General features: G+C 50.2%; 1 protein-coding gene and 1 long non-coding RNA gene across 4 annotated transcripts in view; one reads left to right on the forward strand and one right to left on the reverse strand.

Moving 5' to 3' along the window:
- Positions 1-13,813, reverse strand: part of LOC133353284 (collagen alpha-1(XIV) chain-like) — a 283,983-nt gene that overhangs the window by 67,707 nt on the left and 202,463 nt on the right. For all 3 annotated transcript variants that reach the window (XM_061569396.1, XM_061569397.1, XM_061569398.1), the window contains 3 exons: positions 12,433-12,591; positions 9,729-9,806; positions 6,040-6,126 (listed from right to left, as the gene is read on the reverse strand). In XM_061569396.1, coding sequence (XP_061425380.1) covers positions 6,040-6,126; positions 9,729-9,806; positions 12,433-12,591 — 324 coding nt within the window. The remainder of the gene's footprint in view (positions 1-6,039; positions 6,127-9,728; positions 9,807-12,432; positions 12,592-13,813) is intronic.
- On the forward strand, positions 1,310-13,807 carry LOC133353286 (uncharacterized). Its single transcript, XR_009756354.1, has 4 exons — positions 1,310-1,414; positions 2,597-2,768; positions 12,073-12,157; positions 13,143-13,807. It is a non-coding gene; the product is annotated as an uncharacterized LOC133353286 (long non-coding RNA).

Genomic DNA, 13,813 nt, shown 5'->3' on the forward strand with positions numbered 1-13,813 from the left:
TATGCAGCCAATGAAATGTCGCTCGACTGACTAAGAATGAAACGTCTGCTGCCAAACGGAGCTAGCTATAAGAAGACTGTATAGGTATGTGTGTATGTATGGTGAACTCCTCTACAAAGACAAAGATCCCCCGTATAGCCTTAACAGAATGTTAGGGCAAGTGCTTTTAGCAAGCCCCGATGAAGGCCAGCACAGCACACGAGGGGGTGGGCGGCCAGCACCACGCCCGGCCGCTTTTCTCTCCCTAGTAGAGATGTGTTACACATCGCACCAGCTATCCTACTCTTTTGAGACTGAGTCGACCTAGGGGAGGCCTGGGACCGGTTCAGATGATCATTACTGGTGTTGGCCCTGAGCGGGAATCGAACTCGGCCACCAGGTTCATAGCACAGCACGCTAACCACAGCACTGCTGCTCCCTCCACACTCACACACACATACCACGTAGACATATACAAAACAGTATCCACACCCACGCATTGAAAGATGCACACTCATCAACAAATGCACAGACAAACCCCCCACACAAAGATCGCCCATATTGCCTTGAACAGACTATTTGCGGTGCTATTAATGAGCAACATTCAAGGGCGGTGCATGGTAGTGTGGCCTACACCACACCCAGCCGCCTTTGTCTCCCCATTGTTGAAGTTTTATACAGCGTACCAGGTACTCATTGATTGCTGTGTCGACCTAGGAGAAGCCCAGTACTGATTCATATATCGTCATCTGTGTTGGCTGTGAGTGGGAATCGAACTTGGCTCGCCGGGTTCATAGCGCCGTGCGCTAAGCATTACACTACCCCCCTCCCCACACCATAAAGACACGCACATAAAAGCACCCATACACACACGGTCAGGTACAAATGGGCACTAACACGTACGACAATCACACATAACAGGTCCTTTACTCAAAAGAAAAATCACGAAGCACATTTCTACAAGCAATTTAAGTAACTTTCGTTTGTAGCGAAGTAGCCAGCATTTGTTCTGCAATGACTCTGTCTATAAAATTCTGCAGCAGTTGGAAGCTATAAGCAATATAGGGAATACAGGTCAGCATGACTGCCTGTTGGCTATAACAGCCTTACTCTTGAATTACTGGAAGGTACAGCTTAATTGAACAAAATGTCATTGGGCTGTTTGAGTGAATGCAGTGTGGGATCGGGGAAGGGGCTGTATGGGTGGGCTTGGTATCCACGTGACCGAATTTTCCAACTGTGAGTTGTAATGATTTGTCCGTTGGTTGGTTGCGGTTAATACAACGTTATTTGACCTGGATTTCTCTCAGTGAGAAGACAATTAACTGTCCCTTTGAGTATGCAAATCCTTTTTGATATGGGGTGGAGCGGTGGTGCAGTTGTTTTGCAGGCTCCGTTAGGATCCTGGCGGCCGGAGTCCCGATTCCCAAACATGGTGAGTGATATCAAAACCGGTCTCGTCCTATCCTCCTCCTCGCCAACTCATACTGACCAGCCCAGTGAAGTATGGTAACACAAATACCTCTCCCTCATGGCCAACACGGCGTGGGGAGGTAATCGATCATTGGTGGATTGAGAACATCTGTATTTTTCAAGTGTAACATATCCCATACTGTGCATTATGCACCACCATAGGTAACCCGTTAATAATCTGCAAACGTCAACCGTGCCTCGAATGGAAATGTGCCGTAGAGAACCCCGCTCGTGGCTTATTGCGTCGGGGGCCGATTGTGCAGTATCCCCCGCTGTGTGGCCCAGAAGAACGGCACGACGCATCGCATTGCTCAGCTGCATCGCTTGCTCGCGAACTGACGTCACATTGGAGGCTGTGTTTATCACATGGCTAGTGTGCGAGGCTGATACCCCAAGTAGTTTCGAGCATAATGAGTCACGAAGGCCAGACAAAATGCCATGTACTGGGGATCTCAACTCACACGCGTACGTCCTTGTGGCAAGGAAGACTTGTTGGAATATTGGTGCTAGTTTCTGCTCGGGATTGTCATCGGTCTACGACACTGGTTTGAAAATTCAAGGACTAGTTTGTGAGGCACTTGGCATATCCTACGAAAAATTACCTTTTTAAGACTGAAAAAAACCCAGAAACATTGAAATCAAATTTGGAAACTCAAGCATGGAATCAATGAGACCCACGCATGTTACCAAAATGCAAAATCTCCTTCTAATCTGATGACAAGTTGCCAACATGTATGTTATGAGTAGATGTTTTAATATGACGTTCATCAGATAACTTACATTTTCAGGGTGTACGTTTCCATAATTAATCAATTATGACCTGCATTGAGTTTGGACAAAATTTAATTAGGACCGATTCCCACGACAGCATATTGAGCGATCACACATACCTGTCCACCTAAATGCCCACCTACATGCCTACCGAGGCAAGCTGTCAGGCTTTGGGATTGAGCGGAGGGCGCTAAGTCCACACGTCTCACTGCTCAAAGTGGGGGTTTGCGAATAAAGCAGCTTCTGAGAAGGAGCTGCTCGTGGCTTTATTTCATTTTTTTATCAGCCACGGGAATTATATAAGCCCGGAGAGGACGCGACGCAGACGGCACTATAATTCCTGAATTTCTCCACCAACCCCTCCTCCCTTTAGAACTGGCGGCCGTCCAGGAATAACAACGCCCCAGCAGAACCTACAACCGTGTGGGGCGGTTGGGAGAGGAGGAGGTACGAAGCGATCGTCCCCGCCGCGTCTACCCCACTGCCGCCCATCGCGCCGAGACTTCGAGAGAAAGTCACGCACAACAGCTTACGTCAGTGCATCAGTATGTCCGCAATAATTCCACAGATGGAAAATGTAAAAAAAGACCCAAAACCCTTTGCCATTAACTTTATTAAGCGCAATTTCAAGTTGTCATTGTGTTTTTTTAATTATAGCTGACGACGGTGCCGGTTATGGACGTGCCCGCGTAAGCGCTAACGTCGCCAGGTGATGTCATGGCAATCAGATGGCATGCAGGGCTTGGGGCGGTGCACCGCACGTGAGGTTTCTGTGCCGCGGCTTCGATAATTGCCGCGAGCGAGGTTGAGACGCAGGGCAACGGGGCAGGGACTGGGGCCGTTTTCTCCGCACCACCGTGGGGGGGGGGGGGGGGGGGGGGTAGCCCTTGCGGGGTAGGAAACGCACAGCGAAAATTGCTTCGGAGTATTGGACCTCGGTAGGAATGCAGAGGACCCCCAACATCACAACGCAGGGACGGCACGGGGCGATGTGTGGGCAGGACGGCACGCATGATCCCAAGGTGAGCGCAGTGTGCGTAACGCGCGCGGCATAAACCCCACGAGCGCGGAGTCACTGTAGAAGAGAACGTGTTCTACTTAGAGCTGCACCAAACGTTCTGCCCCCCTCACACGCGGGACAGGGTATCTTTCCTCGAACCGGCAGTCCCATCATAGAATTATATCGCAGCCACGAGCTTAGAGATCTTGAGCGGGACACTCGGTTTCCTGATTGAGGGCCGGCAGACTGCACAGGACCCTGCTCCTCTCTGCAGTCTCACCACACCAAGAGCCAGGACTTCTTCTTATCAGGAGGCGGCGGCAGTTGGGAATCTCCCGTTCCATATTTACCACTGGAACGCAGGACACAGTTTGGTCCCACCATCTGGGAGTGTTGTGATTTAAAGCTTTCGTGACTGCAGGGATTCATCTTCTTGGTTCTTTCGGTAAAGTCACGTAGAAGGGAAGTAATAAAATAATAAAAATAAAACATAATAAAATAATTCTCACGACGTTTCGGCCACAACGCAAGCAGCCGTCCTCAGGTGAAAACCAGGTCCGTCGAGTCGACAGACTCGAGGCGACAGACTCGACGGACCTGGTTTTCACCTGAGGACGGCTGCTTGCGTTGTGGCCGAAACGTCGTGAGAATAATTTTATTATATTTTATTTTTATTATTTTATTACTTCCCTTCTACGTGACTTTACCAAAAGAACCAAGAAGATGGGAGTGTTGTGTTTTGCACTGGTCTCAGATAAGGGATCTTCTCCTACAACTGGTGCTATGTTCCACAGATGGTAAAGTCTACCGGTCGGAGGCGATGTTGCGATCTTGTTTTTCCCGCAATGGTGTAATTTGCGGGTTATTTAAACATTTGGACCGTGACGCTGGCACGCATGGCCTACTCTTTTTCAGCGACGTCACGGGATCTGTAAAGTTCCCTGCAGGGCAGACAGAGAGCGTAGGATGCTCAGTCGACACTTCTGCAGTATTAACCAGGGCAGCCACTGGCCCCGAACTACAACCCCCCCCCCGCAAACAAGCGGCGACTGTGCCCCTGCCCAGCCGTGTCACTGCTCGGCCACGATTCCGGCAGCGAGGGCTACGCGGGTATGTTTCCGAGCTACGTAATGCGTGGGGGATCCAGAGCCGCAGCTGGTGGCAGTGCTACATCATCTGGACTGCACAGCCCCGGTTCATGAACAACCCCCCCGCCCCATTGTGCGAGGGATATCTGCCCACTCGGGGGGCACGTGGTGCCATTACCACTCCACCACTGGCTTAAGAATGGAGTAAAACCTCTCCAGCGCTACCACACAACAAACACACACAATAGTGCGCGATGTCACCGGCGGTTAAAATGCAGAAGCATAAATATCTCGTGAAATTCATTATTTTTACTCGTGGCCAAATTATGGTGATGGCAAGCGTTCTGTTTTTTTATACATTGTGAAAATGGTAAAAGTTACTTTTAATAGTAGCTAATTAATGACATTGGCAAGAATATAACTGCTAGCTTTTAATACCCCGGAGTCCTTGATTGTTAAGAAAATATAATAGCCAGTGTTCATTGTGATCGTAGTACATTCCTTGTGTTATTATTGCCTTCCGATGGTTCATCCATGTGTTAGGATTCCACTATTTATACTTACAGACCAGAGGCCCTTTAACGGCGCTTGTAAATAAGCTTTACGGTTATGCCGCTAATCTAACGTTGGCCTCTTTGCCTTGTTTCCAATGCGAATTCACTTTACACGGCTATTTTAATTGGTTTTCGCTTACAATTCCGATTATGTTCAGTATTTTGATGTTCTTATTTGTTTAACTAAAGTATGTTCTTTCCTGCGCATTTTTACTGCTGTAATTAAAAATACCCCTTATTGTTCTGGTCTCTCTTCTACAATGTACAATAGACTTTATATCGCCGCCAGTAGGCACAGTAAGCTGTTATAAACACAGGTTTTATTAATCTCATGTCTTCCCAAAGATTAACAAACTATGGAGGGTCAGCAGCAGTGTTAGTAGAGGCACAAATATTATGCTCCTCAAAACATTTGAGGGTTTCCGATTATACACATTTTTTTATTTTATTATACCAAGTAAGGCCGACTGAGCTTTATATATCTTTATCTGAAGCGACCTGGCCACAAATGATAGCTCAATGAAGTTGCTTATCATGTGTACATTTATCGCAGCCAAATATTCTAAACACATGTTGATTCTAAATGTGAACGGAAAAACCGGGGGACCCAGAGAAAAATCCACACGACCACAGGGAGAACATGCAAACTCCAAATATATAGCATGCATTAGGGTCGGAATCGAACCCACGACCTCCTGTATACCAGGTGAGGTAGTCAACATCTTGAATGCGTGCACGTCACACGTTGTGGATCTGTGCAGCTGACAGGAGGACGATGGTAGCTCGCGAAGCACGTGTTTGAGGAGACGCCTGCGTGCCCCGTGGAACGCAGCAAGAACCGGCTAGACCGCACACCGCGACGTGAAGACGGAAACTAAAGTGTTTTGGACAAGCAGCTACGGGCGTGACGGGGTAAATCTGGAGCAACTGTTGACGGCTGGTAAAGTGGAAGAAATAAGGAACCGAGGTAGATGGAGACTGAGGTGGACAGACAGAGTTGTGAATGTGACCGCGAGGAGAGTACGGCAACGTCACAGCAGAGCCCAACGAGTAACGCGCAGAGCGGGGGGGGGGGGGGGGGGGGCACGCGCGGTGCACATGACATACTTCCCCGGCACGCGGCGACGGCTTGGGGTTAGGGTCCGACGGGAAGGGGGAGGGGGGCGACTCTCACCGCTGGCCCTGGGGGTCCGGGCGGCCCCACGCTGTCCAGGGAGCACTTGCAGGCATGGGGCAGCGCAGGGCATTTGGCTTCGTCTCTCTGCACAACACACACACAGACGCAACGGTCACCCCGTGCAGCTTCAACAGACTGTTGGGTCCAGGGCTGTCCGCGAGCACCTATTAAGGGAAACAACATTGCGCATGAGAGCGGGTGGTTGTGGCTCGCACAACACCCGACCGCCTTTGTCTGCCCAGTATCGATGTTCACACACTGGCCGAGTCGACCTCGGGAAAGGCCCAAAACTAATTGAAGAAAAAAAGAAGGGGTGCATCAAATATCCCTCTCAAATTCGAATCAAGATGAAGCCAACAATATATGTATAACACTAGCTTGACTACCCGGCTTCGCCCGGGACTTGGATTCACCACGCCCGCCCGCCTTTGTCTCCCCAATGGCGATGTTTACACACCACATCAGGTACTTGTTTGAGGTTGAGTCGACCTAGGGCCAGTCCAGGACCGATTCAGATAATAATTACCCGTGTTGTGGCCGTGAGCCGGAATCGAACTCGAGTCGCCAGGATCGTACAGCAGCACGCTAACTGCTGCGCTACCGCTCCCCACGTACAAAACGAATTGCACAAAAGTACAAACACTACCCCCAGCGTGATGTGAATAGCAGCCTCCGTACTGGATACTTTGGTGACGTTTTGTACTTGCGCACACAAAGTCTCTTTATGGCAAAACATTTTGTTGAAAAAACAAGTTTTCGAACATACAAAAATATATCACAAAAAATGCAAGTAATGTAAAAATTACAAACATTTTTGGAAAATGCAGTACCGCATAATGGGTCCCATTTAATTCGTGAAGTCTGGAATTGAAAGGTCATTTGTATTTTCTGTTTATTTTCTAATATATTGGACGGCTCCCATTTCCCCCAGCACTGTGGGTGGTAGCAGCTCACAATGACTGTGTACTGATCAGTGAGCAGTGCAGCATCTACTCTGACGATGCTTTACTCAGCCGCACTGCAGGGTAACTAGCGGACAAACCAATACACAACATTTAACTGATTACTCAATTGGGATTACAGGCAGAAGTAACCTCGTCCCAAAGTGCGAATACATGGCAGGATCCTCTTGAAAACGAGTCGTGAGACTCGTGGGGAAACAAGCATAACAAGAATATGAATATTAAACGGTTCATTTGACGGTATGTATGACTTCAAAGCACACTCCAACAACAGCAACGTGCCTGAAGACTGAATTTGTACACAAATTTCCTACCAATGAATGAACATCCCTAAAACTGAGGGCTCCTTCTCATTGTCAACAAGTCTGCATCGGTATTGACCAAGTAAAATATTAAGGCAATCCCACAGGGACACGACCGATTAAAGCCGTCATTAAATGAGTTCGTTTTTTTTCTTTCAGAAATCAAGTTGTGCTTATATCAAATCACCCACATTGCTACTCGAGACTTCGAAGAGATCTCCAAACAGCATCTGTCTGGGCTCAACATTTAAACTGTAAAGTACTTGCCCAGAGCTTAAACAACATTTCTGGCATGAATGAGGTTTCCACTCCCACTTGTTAAATACTCCCAACTTGGGCAGCCTGCGAATCTGTTAGACGTGGCTGGGATGGATCACTCTGAACACTGCCTGAGGCACAGAGAGACCTTTATCACGCTGTGTGGCACCCACGTGTCTTAATGCTTGCATCTGACTCGGCGAAATTAGATTTCTAAATGAAATCAATCTTGAGTTATTTTATTCCATCCGTGAAAAAAGTTACAACGTATAAAACTGCAGTCATAATAATAATGTAATTTAATTTTATACAGGAAATCCTCACCAAGCCTCAAGATTATGTTTTCAAAAGGTCTCGGCATCGGCAAGCTTGGCCAATTCCCATTACCGAGCGTCTTTTGCATGTGGGAGGAAACCAGAGTACCCGGAGAAAACCCGTACGAAAGAGTGGATAGAGCGAAACGGTCATATATTAAACAGCGCAGCAGAAATGTGCACTGCATGTACAAAACGCAATGGTCACGCGGGAGGAGTCGTGACACCCACTTGCTGTACTGCTGTCCCTTTGCTGTCGCAGCAGCCCGTGGGGTTTGGGAGTTTCAACAATCCCTGGTGATTCACCAACCCTCGCTTCCCAAGTGTGGGATTCCCGGGGAGGGACACGTCACCCACCTCTAAACCTCACACACAATCTGAAGCGATGGGGATATCTCTAACAAACCTCGGTGTAAGCATCACTCGGTATTACGGCACGTGGAAGCAGCGGTGACGCAGCGGTTCGCGGAATGCGCTGTGAACCTAGCAACCCGAGTTGGATCCCAGGCTATGGCTAACATCAGAGACGAGTTATATCTGAACCGGTCTTGGTCCTCTCCTTCACCAATCCGTAGAGGCCAGCATGGTGAAGTATGTCCGAGAGCTCCCATGAGGGAGGCCTTTATCCAGGGGTAGAGTAACAGGGCTGTGACAGCATTACGGCACAAGCTGGACCTAAAGCTTGTTTGTCACTGTTACTCGCATGGTTATTTAGCCCACTTTTCCTGTTCCTTGAGTCAAATACGGCACTGGTTAATCTTTCTGGACAAGGTTTCCAGGGTTGCCGGGTTTTGGATTGGCATCTCTAATTGTGGTGTGGTATTCGTGGGCAGTGTAATGCGAGCAAGGATTGAGGGGGGGTGGAGTCTGGGTCACGTGGGGAGTGGGTGGAGTTAGGGTCATGTGGGGGAGAGGATTTAGGGAGAGAACCGGAAGGGGAAAGGGGAGTTGAGACGGAGTGAAATACGAGGAGGCCACGCTGGGCAAGACGGAGAGTGTGGCGCGGTTGCCACGCGGTGGGAGACGTCGACACCGACAGCCATCGGTGTCAGACGAAGAGAGCTAACGGGGCAGGGAGAGGCTAGCTGTGAAAGAGGCAGCAGTGACGCTAGATAGCGGGGCAGCGGTGTGGCTGCAAGGATCGCCTGACGGGGCAGCAGTGAGACTGCATATTGGAGCAGCAGTGAGACTGCATATTGGAGCAGCAGGGAGACTGCATATCGGAGCAGCAGGGAGACTGCCTATTGGAGCAGCAGTGAGACTGCATATTGGAGCAGCAGGGAGACTGCATATTGGAGCAGCAGGGAGACTGCACAACGGAGCAGCCGAGGGCTGTGGAGAAGTCGGCGAGCGGGACGCGGCCCTGAGCGAGACGCCGTGGTACGGAGATTCTACGAACCCAATAAAGGACAACGGAGATCGACATCTGAGAGAGAGTCCTTTATTACAGCAGTTTGACCAGTCAATATACACGTGCTGCGTACGTGTTTGCACGCACGCACGCGTGACCAAGGCTGAATGCATCGGAAAGCGCGCTCGCACGTGTAACGCCGAGGAAGTAAAGAATGACGCGCGCGTAACGTGTGAGATTTTGCTTGCTCATGTCGCATCACCACGGCGGAAGCGAGACGCTCTATAAACCCAGAGTGTGCTGCATTCACTTCGAGATTCATCACGAGCCACGCAGTGTTTCTGCCGGACCTAAGCCGCTCGGCCGCATCGTGCCGGGTTCCGCACGCGACGAGCAGGGGCAGCGGGGACCCACGGGCCCACGCTGCCATCCTAGAGTTTGTGGGAATTATAAGAAGCACCCTCGTCCACCCCGTCCCCCCTCCTCCCTGAGTACGCACCGTGGCCGGGAGCTCGCAGCACTTGTCACGACTCGTCCAGCCCATGCTGCACACGATCTCGAACATCTGTAGCTGAAACTGCACCCAGAGGAGGGACAGACGTGCAGCATCCCACACACATGGTGGAAATCAATAAACACAATGCGCGGGACAAGGCACAACTACAAGGAGTCATCTTGGCCAAAGCCATTGATGCCACTACCGCACCTCATAGCCAATGCTTTCGGCCCTCCACCACATCCCGTAGCTGCTGCACAGGGACACACAGTAACATCCACCGTGCTCTCTTAGGCCTTCTCTTCCCCTTGGTCGTTGGACCTGTGGAGACCGCTCCAATTCCGGTCTCGGTAACCGACCACCCCTCCATCCTGCCCACACGTGCCACCCAGTGCGACCGTGTCTGTGACTCGCATCTACAACATTCGCCTGCCATGTTCCATTCCAGACGGCCCCAATGCACGACAAGCACACACACACGTACCACATATGCCGCAAACAGGTATACAAATGGCATTATTCGTGTGCAGTTGGGCAAGCAGTTTTTCTGTCTAAAGGCTACGAAAAAAAGTGATTTCCAACAACAATGGTGATGTGTTTAAATCAAAGGGAATGGCAAAGGAAGGCACCGCGCTTACGCTTACTAAGACCTGAAGCGGCTCACCACCGGCACTGAACAACCACGACTCCTACAGCCAAAACCAACACCGCGGCACAGGACAAAATTAAAAGAAATTAAATGTTCTTTATGTTCGCTTTTATAACATTATTAAGTGAATTATTATTTGAAGAACATTAGAGGCTCCAGTAATTTTTTATTTTTTAAGGCAGACAGACCACTTTGCTATGCTTCGGTGCTCTTGGCCAAGGGAAAGTGGACCGTGAAATTTGTTCCAGGGTAACGGTGGCTTCCACTCTGCAGCCTTGCTTTATGAGTTGGCTGCCCAACCTCTGACCAAATCTGGAATGCACTTGATCTTACCATATTCCAGAAGCCAAAGTAAGGTTGAACCTGGGTAGTGCTTAGATGGGCGACCGCCATGCATAATAGGTTGTTACAGGCTGGGAGGCGAAATTATAGGGCAGCAGAGAACAGTGCCGCAATATCCAATCTTGTACTATACTTCCATGCCCCCCGCATATAATGTCCCTGCCGTTACCGACCTACACTGACCAGTGTGGCGAAGTATGGTAAAAATAACCCCCACGACATGCACGGTGTGGGGAGGCTATCATCCAGCAGTGGATTGACAAAGCATTTTTTCTCGTACTACTCCGTCACCGTTATGTAATGCATGCACCAGGAAGACGTTCCGATGTTAATCTGAGTGGCACAAGGGGTCACAGTTTCCATATTTAGGGTCACGATCTGATTAATCCAGCTTCTCAACTGTAACGAGCTGATAGTTACTGCCCGGTGACCAATATAAGGACAATTTGGCTTTTGGATTTTCACTTAACTTGTTGCACATTGGCTCGAGGAAGAAAGGTTTGGTACCTCGCCACGTTTCAAAAACAGTTTTGCAGAGTGTGCGCTCCAGAGGGGTCTCGTTAATCCGACTCCAGCAGTGGTTCTGTGGTATCACCAAGCAGGTCGCCGTGTGGCGCCCTGGATGCCGCGAGGGTTCCATGGGACACTGAACTGCCTCGTGACAAAACCAATAATTGGTAATAAAAAACTAAAATACTCAAAAATGTATTTCCGCTGCTGCCTTATTTGTCATCGCCATGGTATGGGATGCCAGATTGGTTCTGAAGTCGCATAATGTCTGCTCAGCGTAGGCTACATTCCGTTTGGAAATTCTCCGGTTTGGGCGACCTCATTTATCACCGAATAATTCCCGGGTCGACAGTAGACTGGCATGCGACTCGTAGCCAACAGCCAAAGCGAGGGGTATCCCGGACGTGGTGTGCTGGGTGCGAAACATTTAACGAAGTCAGCGGTACCTCCCCAAACAGTGTCTTCGACAGCCCTGGAGAGAGGGGAACTGTTCTGGATTTGCCATGGCAGACGCCGATGAGACCGACTTGCCCTCGAGGCCACTCTGCCCTGCTTGGCCTTTGTGCTAGGTTGCTTAAAGGGCTCTTAAATTGCAGGGGGACACGATGTCCCGGATAAACCCGAGGCTTGATCTGAGAAGCTAAACTAAGGCAAATATAATAACACGGAATCCAAAAATTGCCCCATCAAAAACCTCAAACCAGGAAGCTGGGCAGACGCTGAAAGAGCTGCGTTGGCAGTCTGGGGGAAAATGTCCAAGGGCTGCGCATGGAAAATGATGATCTACGTGGAGAGAGAAATAATTCCACCGATTTATTTAATCCCTTCCTTCCCTGCTTGCGTCAGCCTGCAATGCAGTGAGCGCTCGATGCGGCAACAACGCAAGCACGGGGCCTCGCGCGCAATTCATTCAGACGCCGACCGCAAGCAGGTAATTGCACCTGTCGCATCTACATTGCGGTTTTGTTAATTACGGCACGTGCGCCGACGGCCTGCGATTATACGCCGTCACATCCTAACGTGCTGGACGAACAGCCGAGGCAGCTCAGCGGGGCAGCAGTCTTTCCACGTTAAGGTGACGCGGTAATTTCTTCGTCCAGATCGGCTCTTGTCTTCGTTCCTGGTGAGGGTTGGGTAACGCGAATCTCGGCGAGGCTCGGTCCTCGGGGCAGTGCGTGCGGGGCGGGCAGAGGGGGCGCGTCTTACCGCGGCGGTGCGGGCGCGCGGCCCCCGTGACTGCAGGAGGCGGCCGATCTCCGCGTGGCCCTCGGTGGTCACGTTCCCCGGCGGCGACGAGCTGCGCTCCGCCACCAGCGCGCAGTCCAGGTGCACCTTGACGCTCTCGCGCGTCACCACCACGTGCACCTGGTACCACGCGCAGCACATGGCGCGCACACGCACACGTGGGGCACGCGCGGCACATGCAGCAGATGTACCAGGAATCACAGCACACACACAGCACACACAGCACACAGGACACACACAAGACATGCACAGCACACACACAGCACATGTCAGAACGTGGGTGGTAGGGTTCCGCAGTCGTGCCTCACAGCCAAAATGTACTGGGTTGATTTCCGCTTCGGGTGCCAATCTATGTGGAGTTTGTATGTTCTCCCCCTGTTCTGTCCAAAGTTTATTCCGGATTCCTCAGTTTCCTTTCATAGCTAAAGCCACACACATTCAATTGCAACTGGTATTAGTCAAATTATCCTAATGATTACACGTATGACCGTGAGTACAACTGTTCATTTTGTAAGCATTTGAAATGGGCACGTGTGTGACTTGCTGTGAGGTAACGAAAGATAAAGTAGCAACTGCACTGTCACCGTCAAGGCTGCTGCATTTAAACAGAATCATCAGAATATTGATTGATACTGGAGGAATCCGACGAGCTACAAACTTCTTTTTCACAGACCTCCAGCGCCCTTGCGAAGCCAACTCGGAATCCACTCGACAGCAGGGGCGGCCACCGTGAACGTGAAACGCGCAGGGCGCTACGTTCTGATGCAGAGCCGCGAGGGGAACTCCCATCCCCGAGGATACACACATTTATTAAACCCGTCTCTGTGAGTATTTGGCCAGGGCATTTCTTCCAGCGGTCTAAGCGTTTTCCCACAGGCATCCACTCGTTTTGAAGTTGCGCAAAATCTAAAATATTTTCCTGTCATGCGAAATAGCAAAAGTCGATAATAATAATGATGCCTCTATTTAGTCAGATATATGGCCCAGTCAGTGTAGCAGCAGCCGGTGAAACTGGCCGTGCTGCGTTTCCGCTGCCCCTCACCCATGCATCCTCTCGGCCTCCCGCTGAGGCTGCCTCACTTCGTTGAGTGCCAACAACTTTCGTCCCAAAAAAACACTAAGCACTGTCACAGGAATGTGGAATTTTCACATCTGGCTCATTGGTGGTGCCGTGCGTTTGGGGCAGACATTTCCAGGCGTGCCAAATCGGAACGCGTGGGAAGCACTAAACTAAATTAAAGACGAAAGTGTTTTTTTCTATTTTACCAGAGAAGGCCCACTCAGCGATATAGCCTCTTTTTTCAGAAGCGACCTGCCCATCACGAATGATAGCTTCCACTGA

Source organism: Lethenteron reissneri, chromosome 43 (genome assembly GCF_015708825.2).
Source record: "Lethenteron reissneri isolate LAM-NWPU_2019-01 chromosome 43, ASM1570882v1, whole genome shotgun sequence".
NCBI classification, from domain to species: domain Eukaryota; kingdom Metazoa; phylum Chordata; class Hyperoartia; order Petromyzontiformes; family Petromyzontidae; genus Lethenteron; species Lethenteron reissneri.